The 27367-nt window shown below is 38.2% G+C and overlaps 1 protein-coding gene across 11 annotated transcripts; it reads left to right on the top strand.

The window, feature by feature from the left end:
- The first annotated feature begins 185 nt into the window (after positions 1–185).
- NFYA (nuclear transcription factor Y subunit alpha) lies at positions 186–27355 on the top strand. Of its 11 annotated transcripts, XM_039854555.1 has the most exons (11): positions 470–742; positions 1487–1593; positions 5956–6088; positions 7590–7676; positions 10436–10582; positions 15040–15171; positions 15372–15477; positions 16722–16888; positions 21294–21467; positions 21934–22035; positions 24752–27355. In XM_039854555.1, exons 3-11 carry the CDS (start codon positions 6014–6016, stop codon positions 24803–24805), a joined length of 1044 nt encoding a protein of 347 aa, XP_039710489.1. In that variant the 5' UTR covers positions 470–742; positions 1487–1593; positions 5956–6013; the 3' UTR covers positions 24806–27355. The 11 variants fall into 11 exon arrangements, with proteins under 11 accessions (XP_039710493.1, XP_039710490.1, XP_039710491.1 ...); XM_039854559.1 differs by lacking the exons at positions 470–742; positions 1487–1593 and adding an exon at positions 186–380 and having other exon boundaries at positions 7593–7673; XM_039854556.1 differs by lacking the exons at positions 470–742; positions 1487–1593 and adding an exon at positions 186–380 and having other exon boundaries at positions 7593–7676.
- The last annotated feature ends 12 nt before the right edge of the window (positions 27356–27367 follow it).

The raw sequence follows: 27367 nt of genomic DNA, 5'->3' as shown, positions 1-27367 counted from the left end.
GTAGCTAGTTAGCGCCTGCGTGGTACTATGTCCAGGGCGGTGTTTGAGTCGCAGCGTCTGGTACGTCCAGAGGGCGCCTGCGTATTCCTTCGGTCGCGGGTAGTAGCTAATCAGGGAAGTGGGCGTGGCTTCAGGAGACGCCTGCGCAGTGCTCTTTCAACTGGGAATGGGGTGAGCCCAAAGGAGATTAGGGGGCGTGGTCTCAGAGGCGCCTGCGCGGAGGCGGTTGGAGGGAGGCCCGATTCCCCTTTGTTCGGGTTCGCCATTTTGCGAGGCAGCGGCAGTGGCGGCGGCAGCGGCGGCTGGAGCCTCTGATTGGGTTTCGGAGTCCGGTACTGGAGCCAATCAGCGCGGGCAGCGAACCGGGGGAGCGAGGCACGGTGAGTGTGAGGAGCCAATATCCAGCGGCCCAGAGCCGGCCCCAGCGCCCCGATTGGCGGGTCTCGCTGACCACTCAGGAGAGGCCCAGGCGCCTGTCGAGCCCCGGGAGTCGAGCTGAGCCTCGCCGAGCGGGGCGGCTGGCGGCCCCGGCCCGGAGTCTGCGAGCGCCGCGGGACACTCCCGGCAGAGGCCTGCAGGGGGCCGCCCCGCGCAGACATGGCGCCCCCGGGGGCCGGCACCTTGGGGTCCAGACCCTTGCATGGTGACAGTGCCAGTTGGGGATGCGTCCCGGTTCCCCAGACTCTTAGGCCCTAGGCTCGAGAGTGGCGGGCTTGTCTACCATGAATGCCCCTACACTCAGGTACACACGCGCCCGCCTTGGCAGTTTCCCCTCTTGGTCGTTCTGACCTCACACTTAAGTCTGCCCTTGCACCCTCCACGCTCCGGCCCTTGGGACGGGAAACCCCCCTCTCGCCACCCCCTCGCGGGTCCCGCGTCCCCAGTCCTCCGAGAGCTGGTTCGGTCTGTCTGCAGCCCTCCTGGGTCGGCAGGAAGGCCTAGGGAAGAAGCGTGCCGCGGCCACTGAGCCATGAGTGCGGCGTGGGGAGGGGGCCGCCCCGCTTGCCTCTAGCTCGGCGCTTTGCGGGGCCGCCCACGCCGTCTCTCTGGCTGGGGTAGGGGGGAGTCAATCAATGAGCCCACTCCAGCTGCCCCACTGCGCCCCTCCCAACACGCCTGGCCCGGGTCTCCGGCCCGGCTCCGTTACCACCCACTTTTGGCTCGTCATTTCCTCTCCTCTCCGCCCGCCAGGGCAGAACCGCACACCTCAGTCTTGGAGCTCAACCAAGCGGTCTCCCTTTCTTCCTTGGGCGCTAAGGCCAGTCCATTCGGTTCCGGGAACCTCACTCTTGGAAGATTGCTGGCCCTGAACATTCCTTTCCTGGATGCTGCACAACTTGCTTTTCATATTGTTGGTCTTATCCATTGCTCATTTCGTGAGCTCTCCCTCCCTTTTCTTCCATTTTTGTGTGTCACTTTGAACGTGTACCTCTTGATTTATTTATTTTTTTCTCATATACTTTCCATGTTAACATTTCTTCATCAGATGTGGGATTTTCGTTAGGGTGAGAAGAAATCTCCGTTGACAACCAAGTATGGAGCAGTTAGTATGTACCAGGCATCAGTCTGTGTGCTCGAAGAGAGTGGGTAGAGGTAAATAAGAACCTTCCCTGCCTGGTGGTGATTGATATGTTAACAGCTAATTAATACCTACCTAACTGTTAGTCCTATAATGGGGCCAAGTTCAGTCCTGTGAAGTACCAGCAGCCTCGATGGAAGGCTTAACATAGCCACACTGATTGGCCTCGAAGGGTGATGGGATTTTTTTCCGACAAGAAAGAATAGAAGAGCATTGCTCACAGAAGAGATGAGCTCAGGCACCAAATTGTTCTGTGTGCCTGAGGAGGAAGATAGGATAGGGCATTGGGCAGTAGTGGTGAGAGTTTATTTAGGCTGGACAGCCCAGTTGGTAAAAGCACTTGTACATCTTAATACAGAATATTTTCTCAGGTTGGAAAAACAAGTTTCTGACTTGTGGGATTCTATCCCGTAACAGTGGCTGGTTTCCTTGAGGGAAGAAAGGAAGTTTTTTCCCTAGGACTTTCACATTTTTTACTTATGTGAAGTACCTAGTGCAGCCCCTAGCACATAGAGAGTAGGCTTTGGTATATGGTGCCCATTTTTATAATCACGTTTACTAAGGTCATACAACTGGTGGTACGTTTCAGAAAACTCCTAGACCAGTGTTCTTTCTACTACTAAAACTTGGGAGACAGTTTTCATTTTCACTTTTTAGAATGAGTTTTTTTATTGTCATTTTTAAAAATTCATTTAATTCTTATCTACATTAATAGATGTGGCAGTGTGTCTTAGTTTTTTTTAAAAAGCATTTATATATCTTTTATATATCTGATCACTTTAAAACCACCACTTTTGCTACACATTGTAAAGGTTATTTTTGTTGTGGTTGTTAAACACTTTTAGAGCCTCCACCTGTCTGCAAAAGAACTTTACCTGGAATTTTGAGAGTAGTGTGACCTCTGTCTAGTCACTTGACTAAAAAAAGGGACCTTTTAATTTGCTGTTTATATGCAGAAATTTGCCCTTCTTTTATGTTTGCTCTTCATTTGGAGTACTCCACCTCCGTCCCACATCATCACACATACATTATTCTTTCTTGTACTTAAGACCAGATCAGATGCCATGTTTTCCAGAAGCCTTCCTTGTTTTATCTATCTCCAGCTGGAAGAAATCTCTATCCTCCAAACTCCCGTATTACTGTGTTCCTCTTAGGGTTCCAGTGCAGATTTTTACTCCTTTGCAAAACTTAAAAACTCTTTAATATGTTACATGTGCAGTGACTTGTGATACGAAATGCGTTTCTTACTGTGCATGTGGTCAAAGAAGTTTGAAAGCTACTATTCTAGGCTTTTCCTGATAGCGATGGTCAAATATGGTAATTTTGAGGGGCTTTTCACATGCTTATAGTTGACTTTATGGAAGTTTTATCTTTGAAATGTGTATGGTTTCACGTAGAATGAGTTCCTAGTAGTTAGCTACATTTCAGGTTCTGCATCTTGAAGTGGGAGGAATAAAATTTTCATGCTAGCCAGAATAAACACACAGTCTCTGAGGGAAAAGCATTGGAAACTGAGTTAGAAGCAAGAGCTAGACAGACTAAATATGGCTGACTTAATGTCAGAATCTTGGGCAGAGAAGCACTTGAGGAAAGACAGTGTCAGATTTTACTGCAGTTCTGCTAACTGAAGCTCACAGTAGTAGGAACATATGGCTTTGCTGAAGCCAGTTGCAGTACAGTACTCAACATTAACAATCTCAATATGCTCCCAGCTGAATCACCTTCTACATTAATGTTAGAGAATTTCTGTTAGATTTGAAGCTGCTTCCTTTTTTACCCTTCAAAGTGTATTTAAATGCTTTTAAATTTAAACTAGTTAGGAGAATCTTCATGACATTTATTAGTAATTTCCATGCTCTTTGAGTAAGTTGTAAATTTCTGGAAATTAATCTAGGAAAGAATCTCATATAGTAAGAGGGTTTGGGTTTGGGGAAGTGTTGAAATAAAGAGGACATTCCTTCATAAACCTTATTTTTTAAATCAACTTTATTGAGATATAGACGGAAAGAGTAATCATTTTAAGTTTATATTTTGGTGATTTTTTACAAATTTATACACCTATGCACCACAATGAATATATAAAACATTTTTATCACCCCAGAAAGTTCCAGGTGTTCTATCCCAATCAAACTCCCAATTTTACCTCCCCCACCTCCCACCACTTCTCCCGTCCTAGGGAACTACTGTCCTGTTTTCTGTCTCTAGATTACTCTTGTCTTTTCAGGGTTTCATATAAATGAAATCACATACAGTTTTTTGTATCATAACCCTTAATTCTTTAATTTAATTAGTTTAGAAACATGAGTGTATTGTGTGTACTGCATTTAGAGACAAAATAAAGAGTTTAGAGAAGACCAGTTACTTCCCTGGCAGAGCCACTTGGTCTGGCTGAAAACCTAACAAATTTTCTATACTGTTCCCAGTATCTCTTTGGAGGTCACTCAGTCAACCAATTCAGAAGAAACTGGTGTAAAAATCAGAAAGGCAGTTTGTCAGTGTGCAATGAAAAATAACTATCAAGTTTACTTGTGTTGCTGATCCAAATGATGTTAGATATTTGCCTGATGAGCATTTCATTAGAACAAGGGTAGTGAGTTGGAGGACCGTATGACCAGATGACTATGATAGCATAGTCAACCTGTCACTTGTGGCTCTTATACTCTTAAACTACATACTATTTTGGTTATGAGTGATAAGCTTGATTAATTTTTGTTGGGTTTTTTTCTTCCAACATTTTAGTATAAAAATTTTCAAGCATGAAGTTGAAAGAATTTTACAATAAACATCTGTGTACCCACCACCTAGAATCTACCATTAACATTGACCATACGTGCCTTATCAGATATCTCCATCTTTCCACTCATTAATCCAATAATCTATCTTATTTTTTATACATTTCAAAGTAAAGTTTACACATCAGTACACTTCCTCCTAAATATTTGAGCATATACTTGAATATATTTTGATTTCTTTCACACAATACTGAGATACCTCACAAGTGATTGATCTCATCTGCCACATGTGGATTTATGGAAAGTGGTGCCTTGCTTTGCTGTTGTAATGTGCAGCTTAGCTCACATAATTTCATCATTCGAATTTTAGAATTTATGAAGATCTGGAGAAAAATTGAGGAAAAAGATTTAACTCTATTTTGTCTGTATATACCCATACCTCCCCCATATTTCCAAGGTGAATACCCTTAAATTTTTGATCAAGTCTTTTTTCAAGGTTCTCAGATATCATTTCTATTTACCTAATTGTGTCCTTATTTCAAAAAGGAAGGAGTCTTTAACTGTTAAAGTGTAGGAGAATGGTAAATTTGGACATTGGCTAAATAGTTAATGATGTTAAGGACTTACTAATTTTTTAATATTTGAAATGACGTGGAGACAATGTCATAATAAAATGAAGACAAAAGAATCTTTACTGTTTAGAGCTGGATGCTGAAGGATTTTTGGATTTGGAGAATAATATGGTGTCTGGGATTTGCCTCAAAATAATCCAGGGTTGGGTGGAAAGTGGATGAGATATGTGAAATAAGATTGACTGTGGGTTGAGAATCGTTGAAGTTGGGTGACAGCTAGGGGGGTTCATTTTAATGCTCTCGCTACTGTTATATATATTTGAAAATTGCCATATTAAGAAGTTAAAATTAAGGGTGTGTGGCATATTTTTAGGCATTCAAACTCAAGACTGGGGGAAACAAGTTCTTTGTAGAGAAAATCATGTCATTTAAAATTTTTCCTTTATCTAACATTTAATCATTTTGCCATTACTATAATTCTTTTTTATTTCTTGCTCTGGATTAAAATGCAAATTCCTAAATCATCTTCTAGGACTTTCTTACTTGGCACTACTTAATAGAGATTTTGATAAGTAAAATGTTTGACTTCAGGCTTTAGTAAATAACTTACTAAATAATAAGTTTTAAATTGCTTACTGTATGTGATGGATAAACAAGAGTTTTGTGGGCAACAAATGTTTGTTACAAGTTAAACTGTTTATTCTCTAAAGTATGTGTGCAGACCTGAAAATCAGTGTTAAATAAGCCTTGTAGTAAAGCGTTATTGTAGCTTATTATTTCAAAGGTATAAGTGTTGCTCTACAGGTTGTAGTATTGAAAAGTAAAGTTACCAATAAGAAATGGCTAAAACTGTTTACTAAAACATGAAATTACTTTATGATATTATTATGATTGTGCCATGTAATCTTAGTTAAAAATGATACCGAATATAAACATTTCTTGTTATCTTATCCTGATTTCATGCAAATAAAATAAAGTACAGCAATAAGTTATCAAGGTTAGTTATCCGGCAAGGCCTTTATTGACAATCTTGTTTCTTTCCCAACATTTCTAATAAGAGTGCATCTTGCAGTCTTCTAGGATCTCCAGTGTGAAATTCACCGTGTACAGTATTCTAACTTGGAGGGACCATGGAGCAGTATACAGCAAACAGCAATAGTTCAACAGAGCAGATTGTTGTACAAGCTGGACAGATTCAGCAGCAGGTATGGAAATAAAACTGCTCTGAACATCAAAGCAATGGATCTGATAACAGCACTACTCAACTGGGGAATTATTTGAGGTACCAGATCTTACATATAATGAGTCCGAAGACTGTGCTGAAGTACTTTTTGAAGATTGAATTTGTTGCACTTTTTCTCCTGTTTTCTGTGTCCAGTCCATGATCGCTCTTTATTGAGCCTGGTTTAATAGTAATTTGCCCCTTTTATCTTATTAAAAGTTAAAACACCTAGTCTATTTTCAGATGGAAGTTTTGTTTTATTATGGATTCAATTTGATTGTTTTTCTTCTTGATTAAGCTAGTTTGTGATCTAGTAAGGCTTTGGCCACAATACATAAACCAAGATAGTCAGCTTCCAAGGAATCCACTGTTCTTTGATTTGATCCACCACAGTGCTTATTCTGAAAAGTTCTAGTTTACCATGAGGATAATAGACAGCCACTCTTCTAGATAAGCACATATTAGAAAGGAATTCCTGGCTCCTGGTTTATTCGTAATTAAATTGGTGCTTTCTTGAATTTATACAGTTTATATTTTCTAATGCTTTATACCTGGCTTTATTTTAGTGAAACTTCATTTTTCTCCCTAGAAGACATCTATTATGCAACAATTTCACCATAAGCCAAAATTGGGACTATTTTGTTTCCAAAATGGAACTTAAATAATATAGAAAAATGGTTAGTAGAGAGAGCAAGGGAAGTTTTGATGGTGAGTTGTCCTATCTAATGATCAAAGGAAGAAGCTACTCTTTATTAAGAGAATAATTATTTAAACTTCCTTGCCGGCTTTTCTTTCCATACAGCTGCTGTGGCTCTGGCAGCTTCCTTCAGTTGCCTTAGTAAAGAGGATTCCACAAAGGGCCTTCCATCCACACCAGTGCCCTGGTGGGTGAATTCTTTTACTGTCAGACCTTGCCATTAGAGGACATAAAAATATTGCTTCTAAGGTAGTCCAGTTGAGTAGAAGTAATCTTAGTTTTGGGACATCAGGGCAGTGACTTCATGAAAACGATTTTGGTTCACAATGATTGCTTTGTTCTTTTTTCTAGTGATTGCATTTAAGCCCCAGAAATTCTTCATTGTAGCTTCAAGGCTGTTAAAACCTTTGTTCTTATGAACTCATTTGAGGAAGTAAAAAGAGCATTAAAATAACTTTGTAGGTAAAAGGACCAAATTCCTATTTCTGAAGAGGACTGTGTTAAAAATTTTTTTGTTAATGATGACAACTGTTCTGATGTTTCTGAGTCACAGAAGTGTGTTTTGAGTTCCACCCTGGGGACAAAGGGCTAATTAATATCTTTAATCCTACTACTTTCAATAAAACAGCTTCAGTATAGGGAGTCTGTGCAATTTCACAGCCCTGTATAGGGTAGGGCTGTTGAAAGACGACTCACTCCCTCTCCTATAAGAGGTAAGGTATCTCATGTCTTGAACCATACATTTTCTTCCTGACACATTTCAAGCTCTTCCTGTTCCTGTTCTCAGCAGCAGGGTGGTGTCACTGCTGTCCAGTTGCAGACTGAGGCCCAGGTGGCATCCGCCTCAGGCCAGCAAGTCCAGACCCTCCAGGTAGTGGTGCCCTCTCTGATTCTCTGTAAGCACTGCATGAACTTCTCCTTTCCTCATGTCTGGTGCTGTTTGTGGTAGGTTCTCAAGGAGGAATGGCAAAATTAGTTGCATGTCTTTGATGCTAACTTGTCTTTAAGGCTTATAACATGCTGGTTTTCTAATGTTTCATGTCAAGTCATATAGTGACCCCAGTGTCAATTTTCTGAAAATTGTATTTGGCTAGTGTGTGTTTCTTTGGGAATGCCTTGGAAAGAAGAGGTATAAGTGACAAGAAGAATTTCTTATGAGTGACATTAGAACCTATTTAGAGCTCAAACTCTAATCAGATTGGATGGTAAAATTTCATGAATTTGTATAATAGTAGAGGAAATATGCATATTAGGGCTGGATTGTGCTTTATTTTTTATTAAAAGGGCAGATCAGCTGCAAAATAATTATTGTATTTAGCAAGGTTTATCTAATGACTAAATTTTGTTAATCTCTTAACTGTTGCCTTTTTACTACCTTTCCTGGGGAAGTAGTGATCTGTCTTATTAGATATGCAAAGATTATACCATACCTCTTGGTTGGACATAAGTAGGATATGCTTTCTGTAGGTCTTAGGTGTTGTAGCCACTATAAGAATTCTTATTTAAGCAATGCGGTTCCATTATGTATAGCCAAGTTAAATATCATAAGTATATAATTAGGAGTATAAGCTCCTAATTATAGTCTTTGTTGTATCTGTAGGTTTCTTTGACTAAAATGACCATATTTTTGAGAAACTGGCAAGATTTGGATACCCTACCTTTTTTCACCATTGAATGGAAATGATTCAAAGTAGGACTTGGAATGTAGAACTCACATCTCACTTTATTGCTAGTGCTGCTAAACATCCTACAGTTAACTACCCGTTATTGTAATCATTTTATTTTACCCTTTCAGCCCCACCCCCACATCTGCCACCTATAGTGTTTGATGGTGATATACAGCTAATTCTGAACCTAAATTAGGCTGAAAGAAGCTAAGCTTGTAGGTTATTCCAAACTATATTGGAATCTCAGAGTTCAATAGCTTGTAATTTATGTTTTTCATGCTTCATATATTGATATGTAAAACAGTATTGTCATTAACCACTTGTGGAATGGGAATGTAACATGCTCTTAACTGTATGGCTTCTTGTCTGATGCATGTGTCCTTGTAATCATGTTGTAAATATAGAGGGCTCCTTGGAGTCTCAAATAGTTTATCATGTGCATTTTTAGCATGTTAATAGTGGAGATGTTAAGATGATGGCTAGCCAGAAAATTATTAATAGTTATGCCTTAAAATTTGTATTTTTTACCTGTGTAGATTTTATTTAAAAGAAGTAGAAACACTTTATGGAAATAATGGAAACTGCTCCTTAGGGGTCTCATTATTTTGGAAAATTGTAAATAGTTCTTTCAGGTATTTGTGCAATAAGTATTCTGAAAAATCTTTCCTTATAGAGCATATGCAGACATTGGTATAGCAAAGGGAATTCTATTTAGGATTGGGAGCTAAGGGAAGGAGAAATCATGAGAATCAGATTGTAAAGTCCTTAAAAGTAAAGTGGAATTTCTCAGTGAACAGTCTAACAAAAGCTAGGGTTTTGAACATTCCTAAACATTCTGATACATTTTGGTTGGAGGGTTGCTTAATATCTATCTAATCTCCTTTAGGAGTGATCGGTCCTTTAACTAATTTCTGTTATTTGAACCTACTTTCACTGACATTGAGTGAATTTTTAGTCATACGAATATTTTGTTCTGTTACAAATAATTCCTCGAAACAAAGATAGAATCTGATAATGAATGTTTTGGACTTCTAGCTCTTCTGTTGACTATACCATTTCACTTTTAAAATGACTTGTTTTTTGGCTTCTAGAAGGCATTCTATTAGCTAGGTATATTGGGATTTGATATGTTACAGAGCACTTACAATGTCCAATGTCCTGGCTCTTAGAGTATTCCATTTATTCATGGGAGCTTGAAAGTTGGGAGTTTTTTAGTATATGCGAGTGCTCTTTATAATTTCCATATTTGTCAACGCTTCTTTTAAATTTAAAATAACTGCTTCCAGTGCGAAGAATTTCACCACAGATGCTGTAAACTGACCAGAAAATATTTCTAGGCAGTTTTTACTAGTGGGCTCTTTAAACAGCCAAACTAGAATTCTCAGAGTAAAGTGAAGAGGGTAAAAGATGTACATTTCATTTATGCTTGAGCAGCTATGGGGAGAAGGATCTTCTACATAAGATTCCAGAGCTGCTTGCTACCCAGCCTCATGGAGTCATTGCTGAGTATAGTTCGATTTACTCCCTCCAGGTTATTTAGAACTTGAACTCACCATCATCAACACTATCAGCTACCCCTCTCATTGTCTTATCTTCAGCCCTTACTAGATACCATTCTTGAATATTAGTCTCTTGAATGTTAGTCTTGACATTTTGATCAAGTGCTTCTCGTGGATTTAGCCTGTATTTGGTGACAAATATCTTACGTCTCTTGAGACTTCCCAAAGTCTGGATATACTCCATTATGTCTGACTTTAAAGGAGTAAGGTTGGCCTTTAGTCACAGATACCATAGATGTTTGAAGAAGACAGAACCTGAGGATAAGTACTTGAGACTTATTTTCTTAGAGTCTCTCCTAACTCTTCCCCCTCTAGCAAGGCAGAGAAATAGTTCCAGTGATTGTCTTTTAGTAAAACCATTTTGTATCTTAATGTTATTTCATTGTTCTCATTTTCCTTCGTTCTAGGTCCAGGGGCAGCCATTAATGGTACAGGTCAGTGGAGGCCAGTTAATCACATCAACAGGCCAACCCATCATGGTGCAGGCTGTCCCTGGTGGACAAGGTCAAACCATCATGCAAGTACCTGTATCTGGGACACAGGGTTTGCAGCAGGTGAGTGGTATGAAAAAAGCGTTTCGACAATATCAGTATAGAAGTTTTTAAAGAATAGTTATTACAAACTGTTTAACAGTTGATATTGCATTTAATTGCTTCCTATTCTCTATTCGCATTTAGTTGCTATTCCACCTTTGTAGTACCAGTGATAAAGCAGAACTGTACAGAAAGTGTACTTCTCTGGTAAGAACTAATTAGGCATGATTTTTAATCATTGTAAAGAATACCAAGAGTTGAGAATCTGGTTTAATAAAAGTAATCCTCAGTGTGACCTTTGTTGGCACTTCTGCTCACTGAGGGAGGGAATTCTGCTTTGGATATTGTTGGTTTTGGTCAGAAATATTATCCTTTTTCATTTCTTTCTATTTTGTGTGTGTGTGTGTGTGTGTGCGCGTGCGTGTGTGTGTTTAGGGAATTGCAAGGGTTTTAGGAGCTCTGCCAGGAACTGGGGGCAGAGACCAATAAATATATATAGTTTCTATTATCTCATAGTCACATTAATAGAATGAAGAGGGCAAAACCACACATGATCATCGCAATTAATGCAGAAAAAGCATTTGACAGAGTCCAGAAGTCTTGCATGACAAAAATACTAAAAAAAATAATAATAATAAAACAAACAAAAAAAAAGGAGAAGGGAACTTTTTAAAAAAAATTTGTAATGGTTATTTATTGAAATGGTTAATATTTGACAATAAACTTACACAATATCACAAACTAGTTTTTCCTTTTTATTTGCCATGGGAAATTTTCTTTTGTTTCTTCTTCTTCTTCTTCTTCTTTTTTTTTTTTTTTTTTTTTTTTTTTTTTTTTTTTTTTTGCCTATTTTATTTTTTCCCTTTTCCCCTCCTTTCTTGTAACCACTAGTCCATTGTCCATATCCATGAGTCTCTGTTTGTTCTGTTCACTTGTTGCTTTTAGGCGTATATACATATAAGTGATAACACGTGATTTTCAACCTTTTCTGTCTGACTTATTTCACTTAGTATGATTATTTCAAGGTCCATCCATGTTGTTGCAAATGGCAAGTTTTCATCTCTTATGACTGAGTAATATTCCATTGTATATGTGTACCACAGCTTCTTTAGCCAGTCATCTATCGTAGGACAGTTCGATTGCTTCCATGTCCTGGCCACTGTGAATAATGTTGCTATGAACATTGGTGTACAAATATCTTTTCGGATGTGAGTTTTCAAGTCTTTGGTTGAGGTAAATACCCAGTAGAGGGATAGCTGGATCATATGGTAGATCAGTTCTTAGTTTTTTGTGGAAAAACCTCCATACTGTTTTCCAAAGTGGCTATACCAGTTTGCAGTCTCCACATCTTCACCAACATTTCCATTTAATTTATAATTTGAGTTATCTAGCAAATGATAAAAAAGAAAACCTTTAGTCCATACCCACTGCACACACCTAACATCGTATTTAGAGCAAAATTTATAACCTTAAATACTTTATTTCTTTAAAAATTGAAAATAAATGAATAGTATATATCTTAAGTGAGGAAAAGAAAAAAATGATCAAAAAGTAGGTTAAAATTAATGAAGTAGAAAACTAACAAAAATGTAGAAAGGGTAAATAATAGCTGATTCTTTAAACAGATCAATAAGAAATTATATAAATCCACTGGAAAGACTGATTCAGAAGCAGAAAATAAAGGTAAACAAGACAAAGATGTAGAAGAGATTAAAAGAAGGATGTAGGAATGTTATATACAACTCTGGCATCAAATTTTAAAATTAGGAATTTTTTATCAATTTGGCAAAAATTAAAAAGAATAATTATACCCAGTTCTACAGTGAGTGTGGAGAAGAGGAAACAGTCATTATTTTTGGTAATTTTAAATTCTAAAGTCATTATGGAAAGGCATCTCACTATTAAATATATAAACCTTTGATTTACCTGTCCCATCTCTGAAAATCTATCCTATTGGAAGAAAAGCATAGCTATATAGGAAGAAATATACAAAAACATTTATTGCAGCATTGTATCAGCAAAAAAAAACAAAACATTTTTTTGTATCCTGAATGTCCATTAATAAGAGTAAGGAAATGGTTGTGTAAGATATATCATATTCATACATGGAATGTTATGTTGTTAAAAGGGGTGACATGGGAAAAAATAATTTGCAGAGAAATATAAACTGATCTCATCTTTGTAAGTAATAGCCAAAATCCTATAGGTGTACGTGTTTGTTAGCATGGAAATGAGGATGAGGAAGAATTATTGACTTTTTACTATATGTATATATTTTATTTTAACAGAATGATCACATTAATGTTTTCGTTTTTCTGGAGGAATTACATATTAGTTGGTGGGGGGGAAACAGCCATGATCACATTATTTGATAAATCAAACTTTTAATTTTTGCGTTTTCCCTGTGGTTGTTATACATACTTTTTGGGCACCACTGTACCATGCATGTAGTTTTGTTTTTATTTTGCTTTTCTTTTTGTAAAATTATTTCCACATGATTTTCTTATTTTTTAATTCCTTTGTAATGGTCAATCAGTTTGATGAATCAGAATTTACAGTTTGCAGACTGTATTTAGTTTTCTTTTTGTCTTTTTTTTTGCTTTTATAGTAAGGTTACTATAAATGTATTTGAGCATGATAGTTTTATTTTTCAGTTGAATTCATTTTTAGAGTAATTTGTTTGGAGTGGAGGGATTGTTTTGTTAAGGGGTAGGAGCATTGTATATATTTAAAAGCTGTTGGCACATTTTTGCCATGATAGAGTTGTAGTTAGAATTAAAAATAGTTTCCACATTTCTCCATGCATAAATGTATGAAGCTATAAATATATTCCAGTATGTGTACTTTACTCTATTTCACACTGCTGTTTTATTTCTGTCCTTCCTCATTGCCTCCTCTCCAACCCCCCTTGCCACACCTTCCTCTCCACTCTTAAATGGACAGTGTGATATAGTGCTAAAAACAGTATACTGGAAGTGTAGTGACCTGACTTTGATTCTCAGGTCTGCCATTAAAAGCTTTCTAATCTTGGCCAAGTCATTTGCTTGTCAGTTTTCTCATTCGAAAGTGCAGTTTATATCAGATGATTTCTAGGGTTCATTACAGCTCTAAATTATGTGATTTTATGGGTGTGTGTGTGTGTATGTATGTGTATATGGAGCCTTTAAGAGTTTAGGCAGGGTTGTTTATTCTCATTCCTCCAAGCAAGACCATAACTAATCAAACCATCCTGGAAAAATTATTTTCTGTTAATGTATATAAGGCTCTAGGTCAGATTCCATAGCCTTTCTCAGAATGCTTAAGGTTTCAGTTCTTTTTTATAAGAGGTCACTTCTCATCAGTGTTTTCTGAACAACCATTTCTTTTAGAAGAGTACTTAACATTTTTTAGATTGCATCCTCTATTTTAGCATTCCAGGGAAACCTTTGCCCCCTTCTTAGAAAAGATGCAGTTGTCCAAATATATGCAAAATTTTACATATAGTTTTAGGTTAAGATCCCATGGACCTGGAGTAGAGACCCAAGAAATAGATTCAAGAAACATATTACCTTATTTTTGGATAATATGTTCCAAGACCTCCATTGGATGCCAAAAACCATGGATAGTAGATTAATAAATTATATTATAATTACTTAATGTACTTTACACCAAATAAATTAATGAACTAATTCTATTTCAGCTGGCTATATCTTTGAAACAATACTGACTGTAAAAAGATAAAATACGGTGCTGTTTATATGAAATTTTTTAATATAAAGCAGTATTATGTATTTTTATGGATATACATGTATAAAATATGTTCTGTAAGGGGTGTCACCAGTTTTACTATAGTGATTACCTTTTAGTTGGGAAGGGAATGTTAAATGACAAATACGGCAAATGTTAACTTGTTAAATATGAATGGTGACTACAGGAGTATCTGATACAATAGTCTCTACTTTTCTGTGTGTTTAAGGCTTTCTTGTATACATATTTATATAATCCCAGCTTAGAGTTGGAAATTAGAAATAACTTAATTTTTTTCAACATTTTATTATAGAAAACTTTAAACGTAGACAAAAAAGAGTGGTGTGATGAATCACCATACCTATCAACAGTAATCAACACATAATCAGTTTTCTTTCTAGTTTCATTTGTATTCTGCTACTCTCTCAAAAATTATTTCTAATATATAAAATATCATTTTATCTGTAAAAAATACTTCAGAATGTACTTTTAAATGAACAAGCTTTAAAAATAACTGACATTGATTACTTAATATCATCCAGTATCCAGACAGTGATCTGAATTCCTCTTTTTGTTTCATAAGTGGAAAACAAGTTATCTCTCATATAATAGAAAGCAGAACAAGACTTCTGTCTTTTTTCCTCTTCGTAGCATTTTCTGCTTTCAAGAGGAATTTGGGCGACTAACACTCCAGGACTGAAAGAAACCAGTGTCAGTGGGGTACTAACCTTTCTTCATGTTCTCTTTCACAGATTCAGTTGGTCCCACCTGGACAGATCCAGATCCAGGGTGGGCAGGCTGTGCAGGTGCAGGGTCAGCAGGGCCAGACCCAGCAGATCATCATCCAGCAGCCCCAGACAGCTGTCACTGCTGGCCAGACCCAGGTAATTGCACGAGCTCTGTGAACACAGGAGCACAGCTGATTTGGAAGGGTCAGATAGCTGTGCCAAATATTTCACATATAGTAGAAATGGAGAAAACCATCAGAATTTTTTTTTTTTTTTTTAATATATAAAGGACTACATGGTCCTTTTCTTTGTGGTATCTGGAATCTGTTAAATGTGTCATGATTTATTTCCTGCAGACACAGCAGCAGATTGCTGTGCAGGGGCAGCAAGTGGCACAGACTGCTGAAGGGCAGACCATTGTCTATCAGCCAGTTAATGCAGATGGCACCATTCTCCAGCAAGGTAAGTGTGCTCATTCATTTCTGTGGGACTTTGGGGGACACCCTTTTCATCCATTGAGCAAATGACTGCTTCATAAATTTTGTAGTGACCTCAACATGACATAATTTTGAGCACAAAATAAGATTTCCTCTAAGTCTTCATTGATTATTGGTTCCTTGTCACTAATACATGACCAATGTTGATTTCATTAACCAGTAGTTCCTACAGTGGTTAAAAGATCAGTCCTAGGGATTGTATAAACTTTAATTCCTAGGAGATTGGAAATGAGTTACTTTGTTGGGAGAAATAGATCAGAAGTCAAATTGGCATCTGGGATATCATCGCTGTTTAGAGTTTTTTTGTTTTTCTCAGGGCCACTTCATTGTTTATTTCAGAAAGACTTATTATATGTCTACTATATAGCACTTTGCTAAGAAAAAAAGAGCTTTCTTCTCAAAGGTGTTCTAGTAAGTGAGGCATGCATGTGAACAAATAAATATAATGTAGAGCCTTAATAGAGATATGTTCCAGAAATAGATGATACATAAAGAAGAAAGAGATAAAATATGGCTTGAGAAGAGAATGTATTTCAGAGAGAGGGAGATGGCTCAAACTGAACTTGAGAACTTTCGGAATGATTCATCAAGTAGTTAAATCTAAAAGAATATCTCAGTTAGATTCTGTGACTAAAGATTTGACTTGTGATTAAAACTTAGCAATATACAAGATGCTCTCATATGACTCAGAAGGGGACCTGCATGGGATTGAGCACAACCTCAAGGGTTGATAGTTTGAGGATGTGTAGCGCTTGATTTAATTTTGTTTTAGTCCTGCAACTGGCTGGTTCATTGTCAGTTTAGGATAAAACAGATTATAAGTTATTGAAATCTTCATCCTGAAGCAGGCGGTTCACGTGCACAGAAACAGTGGGTATAGCTGTAGTCAGACTGACCCATAGAAGGGGAAGCCTCCAAACTGTCTTACCATCCATTGAAAACTATTATTGTAATGCCCAGGAAAGTATCCATTTCAATGATAGATTTATTCAGAACTGGAACCCAGATAGTTAATAGAATTTCAAAGATTGATTACTTGGTTTTTATATAGTAAACCAGGCAGAGAATGGGTGAGTGCTTTTTCTCCCCTTGTGCTGTTTAGTATGTTTTCCCAGGGTGAATGAGCATGTGCCAGATAGAAGAGGGACTAACTGTGTTCCCTTTCTGTGTACCTGTTTTTTCTTTGTTTTATGTTTTATTTTCTTAAAGTTACAGTCCCTGTTTCAGGCATGATCACCATCCCAGCAGCCAGTTTGGCAGGAGCCCAGATTGTTCAGACAGGAGCCAACACCAATACAACCAGCAGTGGACAAGGGACTGTCACTGTGACACTACCAGTGGCAGGCAATGTGGTCAATTCAGGAGGAATGGTCATGGTAAGAAAATGGATTCTTCAGCTCACTATTTTTATCTGTAATTTAATTTTCTGTTTATCTCTGTCTTTGAAAAATTCTTGAACTTGCAATTTGATGTCTCTCATAAAGCTTATTTATAATGTTGACCTCCTGGGGTTGAGATCGATCCTTAAGACATTTACAGAGATCTACTTTTACAATAAATGTTACAACAAACTGTAAATTCATTCTGAGTACCTAGTATGTATCATTAGTATTCTCAGTGATGGAGATATGACACTGGTTAAACAGATGTAAATGTCTGTTTTTATGTTATCTGGAAGAATTCAAATAATGAAGAGAGTGTTAGACTACTAATCTTTGCGAATTGGAAAATATATTGTCTGTAGTGGATGAAATAAGAAGTAAGCTAAAAATTAGAAAGATTATAATCAAAGAAACCAAATTATGTGTGATATAAATACGTTGGGAAGATAGAGAAGGAGAGTTGTTGGGTTGTGTGTGTGAAATCTATATCCTTATACGTACAAATAGAATGTCAGCACATCTTAAAAATAGTTAGTTTAAAAATTAAGTAGTAGAAGCCTGCACAGAGGTAGAGGAAATCACTAGAAGAAACAGTACAGACATTCAGTTTTGTTACAGTTGGGGAGAGAGTGAGGCACAGGAGACTAACCTCTTGCCTCATAAATGTAGTACTGTGTTGTATTTTTGTTGGTTTAGAAAAATTAGGATTGAATTATATAGTAAGCTAACTATTTAATTAAATTAGTTGAATGACTATAGGCATTTGTAGTAGCACAGTAAATTTGTACCTGTTTTCCTTTTGTACTGTTTTACTGTCTTACGGTTACTGTTCCTGACCATTAGATGGCATCAGACATCCCTAGAAAATGGAGCCGAGAGTTGACAAGAATTTGGACCTGGTTATGTCAGTTCTTAGTGTAATTCCTGGGCCTCCTCTGACATAATCATCTGGAATGTTTGTTTAAAATGCAGACATTTCATGTAAATGTTTCCTAGGAACTGCATTTCACTGAGCACCCTATAAAAGCTACTCTTTTTAACATTCCGAAGAAAATAGATTATCAGGGATCAAGGAACTGTTTCCTGATTAAGATGATGGAGTAGATAAATGCTGTGCTGGCATCCTCTCACGACCACATCATAATTACAACTAAATCACAGAAAAACCATCATTGAGAATCACCTGAAGTCTAGCTGAACAGAAGTCCTATAACTAAGGATGTACAGAAGAAGCCTCATAGGGAGTGGTAGGAGGGGTGGAGACACTGAATGGATTGGCCCCACACCTCTGTGTGGTGGTAGGTAATCAGGAGGGGTATCTTGGCTGTGGAGGTGCTCTAGAGGAATGAGGGGTCCCAGTCCCACATCAAGCCCCTCAGCCCGAAGCACCAGTACCAAAAAGACAAGTCCCCACAACTTCTGACTGTGAAAACAAACAGAATTTGTTACTTAGTGAGACAGAGGGTCCCAGGCATTCCTCTTAAAGGAAGGCCCTGCACGTTAACTTGCCGACAGACTCACTCGAGCACTGGGGCAGCAACTGGAAAGGTGCCAGGGACGTAAGAGGAGGAACCGAATTGTCTGGCTTTGGATTAAGGGCTTGAGGGGCAGCTTTCTCCCAAACAGAAGCACTGTTAGAGAGCATTGTTTCCTTGCTGAGCCCTCCCCACTCCTTGCATACAACTGCCACATCGGAGTCTCCATCAACCTGGCTAACACTGGTTGTGCCCCACCTAGATGATTCCCCAAAACCCTGCCCCACCAACTTGTGGGTCCACCCAAGCCACTTCCAGTGGCTTTTCCATAAAATGGCCTGTCTGTGCTCTTGCTGCAGAATTTCCTGAAGTCTTGCAAAGATTCACAAACCCCAAACAAGTAGCATCTGGCCTCGGCATGCCCCGTACCTCTTGCTAAGCAGCCTGAAGCCAGGTACTAGTGGCAGCCAGTCTCGATTTTCAGTTTAACCCCTCCCAGGCATCTCCAAGCAAGCACTGGTGGAAGACATCTGTGTATTGTTTTGTGGCTCTTGCCAGGTGGCGCTGGGCAGGGCACAGGCAGCATCTGAACTTGGCCTGCAGTGGGGCCCCTCCCAAGAGGCTCAGTGGTTACTTTGGGCTGAGCTGGAGTGCCACCCGGCCCAGCCACCTCCACAAATGACAGACCCAGCAGACCCAGCTCTGTACCAGAGCTCTGCTAAAGCAAATCCTGCTTTGTAGGGTCAGTCCCTGCACAACAGCTTCCCTACTGTAGTCACTGCCAGTTTTCACAGTCAGCCTGAGGGTCTTTCCTTCCCATTGCCATGCAAACAGCAACCAAGGCTCAACTGCAATGGGAGGGCACACACAACTCATAGAAGGGACACTCATGGCACACCCAGCTCAGGTAACCAGGGAGACTGTGCCACCGGGCCCTATAGGACACTTAACCACATAAGCCCACTCTACTGAGACCAGAGATATAGCAGCTCTCACTAATACATAGAAACAAACACAGGGAGGCAACCAAAATGAGGAGAAAGAACAGAAAAAGAAAGAAAATGTAGACAAGCAATCTACTAGATACAGAGTTCAAAACACTTGTTATAAGGATGCTCAGTGATTTCAGTAAGAACTTCAACAGAGAGATAAGAAACATAACCCATTAGAAATGAGGAAATCAGTAACTGAAATAATACATTAGAGGGAATCAGCAGTAGATTAGATGAAGCAGAGGATCAAATCAGCGATTTAGAAGATAAGGTAGCAGAAAACATCCAATCAGAACAGCAACAAGAGAAAAAAAAGATAATTTAAGGGGCCTCTGGGACATCAAGTTTACCAACATTTGCATCATAGGGCACCAGAAGGAGAAGAGAGAAATCAAGGAATTGAAAACCTCTTTGAAGAAGTAATGATGGAAAACATCCCTAATCTGGCAAAGAATATAGACATATAAGCCCAAGAAGTACAGGGAGTCCCAAACAAGATGAACCAAAAAGGCCCACACCAAAATACATCATAATTAAAATGCCAGAGGTTAAATAAAGACAGAATCTTAAAAGCAGTTACCTACAGGGGAGCTCCCATAAGACTGTCAGCTGATTTTCTCCACAGAAACTTTGCAGGCCAGAAGACACTGGCACAAAATATTCAAAGTGATAGAAAACAAGGACCTACAACCAAAATTACCTAACAAAGCTATAATTGAGAATTAAAGGACAGATAAAGAGTTTACCTTTAAGAAAAAGCTGAAGTTGTTGATCACCACCAAACCAGTATTATAAGAAATGTTAGAGGGACTTTAAGAAGAAGAAGAAAAAATAAAAATGAAAAAATAATAATAAAATGGCAGCAACTACATATCTGTCAATAATTACTTTATAGGTAAAAGGATTAAATGCTCCAATCAAAAGAAATAGGGTGGCCGAATATATAAGGAAACAATCCTTTTGTATGCTGCCTACAAAAGACTTACTTCAGATCAGAAAACACAGATGAAAGTAAAGGGATAGATATTTCATAAAAACGGAAATGTAACAAAGAAAACTGCGTAGCAATACTAATGCCAGTCCAAATAGACTTTAAAACAAAAGGTCTAACCAGAGACAAAGAAGGACCCAGTAATCCCACTTCTGGGTATTTATCCAAAGAAATGAGCCCCAGAACACTTCTTTGAAGGGACATGTGCATCCACATGTCATTCCAGCATTATTTACAATAGCTAAGACCTCAAGGCACCTGGGTATCCAATGGTGCATGAAAGGATAAAGAAGAGGTGGTACATATACATACAGTGGAATATTACTCATTCATAGAATGGAATGAAATCTTGTCATCTATAACAACATGGATGGACTTAGAGGGTATTGTGCTGATTGGAGTAAGTCAGAGAAAGGCAGATGTCATGATTTCACTTATATGTGCAATCTAGAGAACAGGATAAACAACAGAAACAAACTCAGATGCAGAGAGTATTTTGATGGTTGCTGGATTGGGGGTGAGGAATGAGTGAAGATGAAGGTAATAAAAGGTACAAATTGGTAATTAACAAATAGTCATGGGGATGTAGAGTATAGCATGAGGAAACTAGTGTAATAACTGGTGTCAGGTACGTACTAGATTTATTGGGGTGATCACTTTGGAAATTATATAAATGTCTAATAACTTGTACATCTGAAATCAGTATAATGTATGTCAATTATAATTGAAAAAAATGAAAAAATCTGAGGTGTAAATACTAATAAATATTTAACAGTTAAGTAAAGGTATCGTAGTTAAATTAAAAAGAATAGGTGCTGTATAGTATCTAAATTATACCTCAATAAAGGTGATTTTTTTTTTTTTTTTTTTTAAAGAAAACTGTTTCCTATGTCCGTATGTCATGTTACTATTTAAAAAACTCTAGTTTTCTCTTCACACAGATGGTGCCTGGTGCCGGATCTGTGCCTGCTATCCAAAGAATCCCTCTACCTGGGGCAGAGATGCTTGAAGAAGAGCCTCTCTATGTGAATGCCAAACAGTACCACCGCATACTTAAGAGGAGGCAAGCCCGGGCCAAACTAGAGGCAGAAGGGAAAATTCCAAAGGAAAGAAGGGTATGTCTATATTTGGGAAGGATACAGGAAGAGAATACCTTCTACTTTTGGAATTACCTTTTATATGGTTTGTTCCTTGGGCACCTTCCAAACAATTGAGGGCAGGTGAAAGCTGTTGTCTTTTGTGCAAGTTAGTACAAAAACAAAAGTATAACAATGACTTAAATAAGATCTTTTTTCTTACATAAAAGAAGTCCAGGGCAGGTAGCGCATTTCCACAGTAGTCAAACTCATTCTCCTCCTATCTTATTCTTCTAATATTCTTAAGTGTGCTATTTATAGTCCAAGTAGGCTGCTTGGGCTCCAGCCTAGGAGCAAAGGGAACAAAAAGGCACCTCTCTTTTAAGGAAGCTTTCGGGGAATTCCATACATCTCAGCCAGAATTTAATTACATGGCCACACTTACCTGCAAATAAGGATAGGAATGGTTTTATTTCTTTTGTTTTAGAAATACCTTTTGTTTTAGAAATACCTGCATGAATCTCGGCACCGTCATGCCATGGCACGGAAGCGTGGTGAAGGTGGACGATTTTTTTCCCCAAAGGAAAAGGATAGTCCTCATATGCAGGTAAGAAGACTTAATACCCTTCATTCTTTTTATTGCCTTGTTTTTCTTGGGTAGAAAGAAGCCTTTGCAGTGTCCTCTTATTATTTTCACATTAGGGACTGATGACATTTTTAAAATTGAATGCAACATTGTGTCTCTTATATTCCCTTTCATCTTAAAAACACTAAAGGTCTTTAATCCAGTGACCTTTTTCCCCCTGATCTTTGTCAGTTATTAAATCCTTCTTGAAATTCTCACTTTTCTTGATTTTCAAAAGACAGCAGCAAACACTTAACTGCTATGTGCCAGCCAATATGTTAAGCACTTTCATAAGCATTTTTTTTTTTTTCACTGAATCTTTACAAGCCCTATGAGGTAAGAATGTTTCCATTTGATAGCTGAATCTGAGATTTAGAGAGGTTAAGCAGTTTGCCTAAGGTAAACTACCTAATAAAATGGTACAACTGAAATTCAAAGCCAGGCAGTATAATTCCAGGACTTTGTAACTACTATATTATACTGGTTTTTACATCTGATTCTGTGATTTTATCTTACTGACATTTCTGAGTCAATCGTCAAAGTAGAACTCATTTTTTTTTTTTTAATGCCTAAACCAGTCAGTCACTCATCTCAACAAGTGACATTTATCCACACAGTTACTAAAGCTAGAATTGTCCAATTTTTGAAGAAGTCCTCTTGGTTTACCTCTAAAATATATCTGAATCAGTTAACTTTTTTCCTTTCCACCTGCTCTCAGCCTGGTCTAATCCTCTCTTTTGTTTTGATTAATATAACAGCTGCCTACTCGTCCCCCTTCTACCACTCTGTGCTCCTCTCCATTATCCACATCTTAGTGTGATCTTTTTAAAATGTATATAATATCACGTCATTGTCTTGTTTAAACCCCTTCCACTCCCGCCCTTTCTTTTTTTGGCACTTAGACTAAAATCCAAAGTGCTTACCGTAGACAGTAAAGTCCTGCATGATCTAGCTCCTGCCTGCCTCTGGCTTCATTTCCTCCTATTCCTTGGTCTGTATGCTCTTTCTATACTGTTCATTGGTCTGTCTCCTGCCATTAGGACCTTTATCTTTAAAATAGCCAATCTGTAAAGCTTTTCACTCCCAACCTCATGGATACCTCCTTATCTTTTAGGTTTGGTTTAAATCCAAATGTCTATCCCTAGCCCACTCTATTTAGAGTAGATCTTTTTTACCCCATTATTTCCCATCTTCCTTTTCTTTAGAGTGTAATAATAGTTTAATTGTTTTATGTAATTGTGCAGTGGTTGTCTCCTTCACTAGACTATCAGCTGTGTAGAGGGTAGAGGACTGTTTTGCTCTTAGCTAATGCCCTGTCCAGAACAAGCTCTCAGTAAATGTTTGTCGAATTAATGGAGTCCCCTCATTTACTGATAGATACTTCATTCTGTGTGACCATCACATTCCACCTGTACTATTGTCAAATCGGTCTTTATAAGATAGTGCTTTTTTAATCATTTCAGGCTCCCGTTCAAGGATACGTGCTGGTTCCTCATATTTTACTGTGTCAGATCTCAAACTACTTCTGTACTACACCTAAGCAACTTTGTCTCATCACCCTTCTCAACGGTCAAACTAGAATTCCCCAGTGTCCCCATATATGAGCACTGACTCCTCCTATGCTATTAGTTTCTACCTGTAGTCTGACAGTCCCTTTTTTCTCATTTCTCATTCATGCAGGATATAGATACAGAATGCCAGCTATGGTCATTGTGCCAGGAATTCCTAATTATGTGTGCTAACAGTATGACCTTGGTAAAGCTACTTAGCCTCTTTTAGCCTCATTGTCTTCACCTATAAAGTGGGTGCTGTTTGATACTTCACAAGAATGTTGTGGGGATTTCATGCAGTAAGCCATATTAGGCACCTACTTAGCTTAATGCGTGGTATACCTAATGCATGGTGAGAGCTCAGTAAACTCTGGTTATTGTTCTCATTCATTAATCAAGACCCAGCTCTGGACCTACACCTTCAGAAATCTTTCAACTTTTCCTTGACTCATGAGGCTTCAAAGCCTTGTTGTGAGAGAACTAAAGGCAGTTATCGTGGAGTATTGAAAAAGCTTCCACAGACTGATCCTTGTCTTAAGGTTTTAAGTGAGAACTAGCAGGCAGAGTTCAGTGGAAAGAAAATTAAATGGGATCCAAGAGATTTGGGAGTTAGCCCTTGCTTGCTAGACTCCTGAATAACTTTTTGACTAGTTCAAATCAATTTATCCACCCAGGCATCAGGTTTATCTTCAAAGTGACTGCATTTAAGTAAATAAATTTCAGTGTCCTTTCTATTCCAATGTCAATTAGTTCTGCTAAGTGCTTAGTATGAAAAAATAATGACACAAAAATACAGCATGACATGGTTTCTCTGGGTCTTTTTCTTAGTCACCTCTAAGGACCCTTAAACTTTAAGGGTAAAGCATAACACAGGTACTTGGGAAAGAGATACACCATCAACTCGGGAGTGTTTGATAATAGAGTGCCAGGCCAGATTTTTAACCCTTTTAAATCCTTTTAGGTTTATTGTCTCTTATTTCCTAATGGAGCTGCATTTTAATCCATGTATGCAGACTCCAGTGCATTACAGGCCTTTTGGTTTACTTGGCAAAGTTGTATCTATTCCCTTGGTGATATAGTGAGAGCCACAAGTTTCCTATTGCTTTTGCAAAGAACTGTAATCATTATTATACTTTCTTTGTCTCTAGGATCCAAACCAAGCAGATGAAGAAGCAATGACACAGATCATCCGAGTGTCCTAACCCCAGGCCATGTGATGGAGCTGAGCAAGATCGTGTTCCTCGCCACTGTTTCTCACTGTTCTAGGAAATTGATCAGATCTTCCAATGGGACACTGATGAACACATTCTGCCCTTTTCTACAGGACAGAAACCTACTTAGTTTTAACAAGTGGCTCAGTATAATTGCAGTGGTATCTGGCAAATTGAAGTTGCAAACCTTTGTCTCACCCTTTCAGTCAGGACCTATTTTAGACTATTGATGACATTGACATTTCATGGATTAGGATGATGCAAGGGACCCATGCCAGCCCTGCGGTACCACACATAGCACTTATGTTGACTGGTGAAGCCAGCCAGCCATCTCAGCAGGGAAGAACAACCTTCTCAACCTAAACTGCAATCAGGGAAGCTGCAGCCCACTCCTTCCCATGGAATCTAAACATCATCCATCCCTCTAATGAGGGATCTCAGGCTGACTAAGTGAAGGACAGTTTGTATTCAGAGATGACTTCCAGGCAAGGAAGTTCCATCTCCTGATATGGAAACAATAAATTCTCTGAGATGCATTCATCTAATCTGTGGTAATAAGAATCTGTCTGCCCAGATGATAGGTTGGTATTTTTGGACTCCAACCAAGAAAAATCTAATTCTGGAGATAGAATGATAAAAGACTAAAGCACTAAAAATATAAATTGCTGAATTTTTTAGCTTTGACAAGTTGTGTTCTGCTTGTCCATCTGTTCACAGGTCATCTGGACCATAGTTCTTACTATGGCTATTTTTAAGACAATTTAGAAGGTATTGGACCTTGAAACTGCCTTTCCTAAGTAGAGAAGAAAACAGTACAACGATTTCTCTGCTGAAGTTCCGAGGACATTTGTAATAACTCTTAAACAGAGAGCCAAACTAGAGATTTTCAATCATAGGCTTGGTGTGACAGCATTTGGGAAATAGAAGGGTTTGTGTGTGTTTAAGCCTACAAGAAGAGAGAGAGAGTAGTGTGTACCCATGTGTTGTCATATAGCATGATTCTCCAGTGGATGGATGCCTAGGATGGATCATTAAGATGAAGAGACTAATTTACATTTACAGTAACCTTTTAACAAGCTCGGAAAGGGAAAAGTCTGAGATTTGGTCCTTGAGAATTTCTGGAAAGCACTGTTCAGTCAAGCTGTCCTGGACATACTCCAGATTACCCACTAGAGCTTGAGGTGGATTCTGGCTTCACTCCTGGAGCGCTTTGTGTGAACATTTTCATTCTTCCCATGGCTGTTGACTTTTTGGTGCCAGTTTCCATTTGTTTCCCACTTTTCCCCATGGGCCTTGTGCACAAAGGTTTTCACATTCTGGAGATAAACTGCAGACTGGAAATAAAGATGCCTGCGGTATGAGATTCCTGCAGTGTCAGGAACTAGGCCATAGTTCCTAGAATGGATTGTGCCTCAGAAATCTATTTTCTTTCTACATGTTAAACCCTGGGAGAAGTAAGATGATATTTCGGAAGAGTTGCTGCCTTCTCTGGAAACAAAGAAGGAAAACTTAATTCTTTTGAAGAACATCTGGGTTTGACTTAAATACCAAGAGTAAAGATTGGCTCTTTTTAAATAATTGTATTAAGAGGGAAAAGATATAAAACCCTCTGAAGAAAACACCACAAAGGGAAATCATTGTAATGGTAGAAATAGATAGAGGTACAAAGCTATGCAAAGGAAGCAGGAAGTGAGGTATCTTCCTCGTTCTGGAATCCAATCATCTGTCCTGGCTTCCAATTATCGAGAGAGGCTAATGATGCTTTGGTAGGTTCACTAGAAACTTCTGGCTCTTTACATGAGTTTCAGATATTAATTTTATTCAGTAAGCCCCAAGTTTTTCAGATGATAGGTTACTAAAAACAATGAGGAGTTTATATCCCTTGGTTTATTTAGGAGTCTTTAAGATGCAGAGTTCAGAAAGAAATTCCTCAGACCTAATTTTTAGTACTTAAGCCAACAGCAGTTCTAAAATACTATTTATTTGTGTAAGTTTGTACATAGTAATACCAACCTCATATTGTTGCAGAATTTATTTTTTCCTGAATTTGAGTTTTGAAATGACATACGTCAGTTGTCATTTTGTTACTGCATTTCAACTAACTCATGGCCCTTGATTATGGTTATTTTAGCACACCATAATAACCCACAAAGTGGGTTGAGGTTTGGATTTTTTTTGTTGTTACTAAAAGTTCTTTTATTCATTTGTCCTTGTGACTAGTGATGACTTCATAGATGCAGAAAGTGAGTGAATGAATAATTGGTTTAATGCAGTTATTTCAATTCTTGTGTTTTGTTGTTTTTTGGCAGGATAATTGTAAATATATGTTTTAATTACACTGGTACATTGAATATGTCAGTGTCTATACCACTGGACCAACAGCATTTTCTGGCTTTTGGGTGCCTGATAATAATGTCTTGATTTTCCTTTGGGACTCAACTACATAGAAGGTTTTCCCGCCATCAACAGTAGGGGGAGTACAGGTGATTGATCATTGATGTCATTGCAATTGTTATTTTTTAAAATAAATTTTTAAAAATACTAAGAAGTGAT

Source organism: Pteropus medius, unplaced genomic scaffold, assembly GCF_902729225.1.
Source record: "Pteropus medius unplaced genomic scaffold, Ma_sr-lr_union100, whole genome shotgun sequence".
Taxonomy (NCBI): domain Eukaryota; kingdom Metazoa; phylum Chordata; class Mammalia; order Chiroptera; family Pteropodidae; genus Pteropus; species Pteropus medius.
The sequence above is the reverse complement of the archived record's forward strand: the minus strand, read 5'-3'. Positions and strand labels throughout refer to the sequence as shown.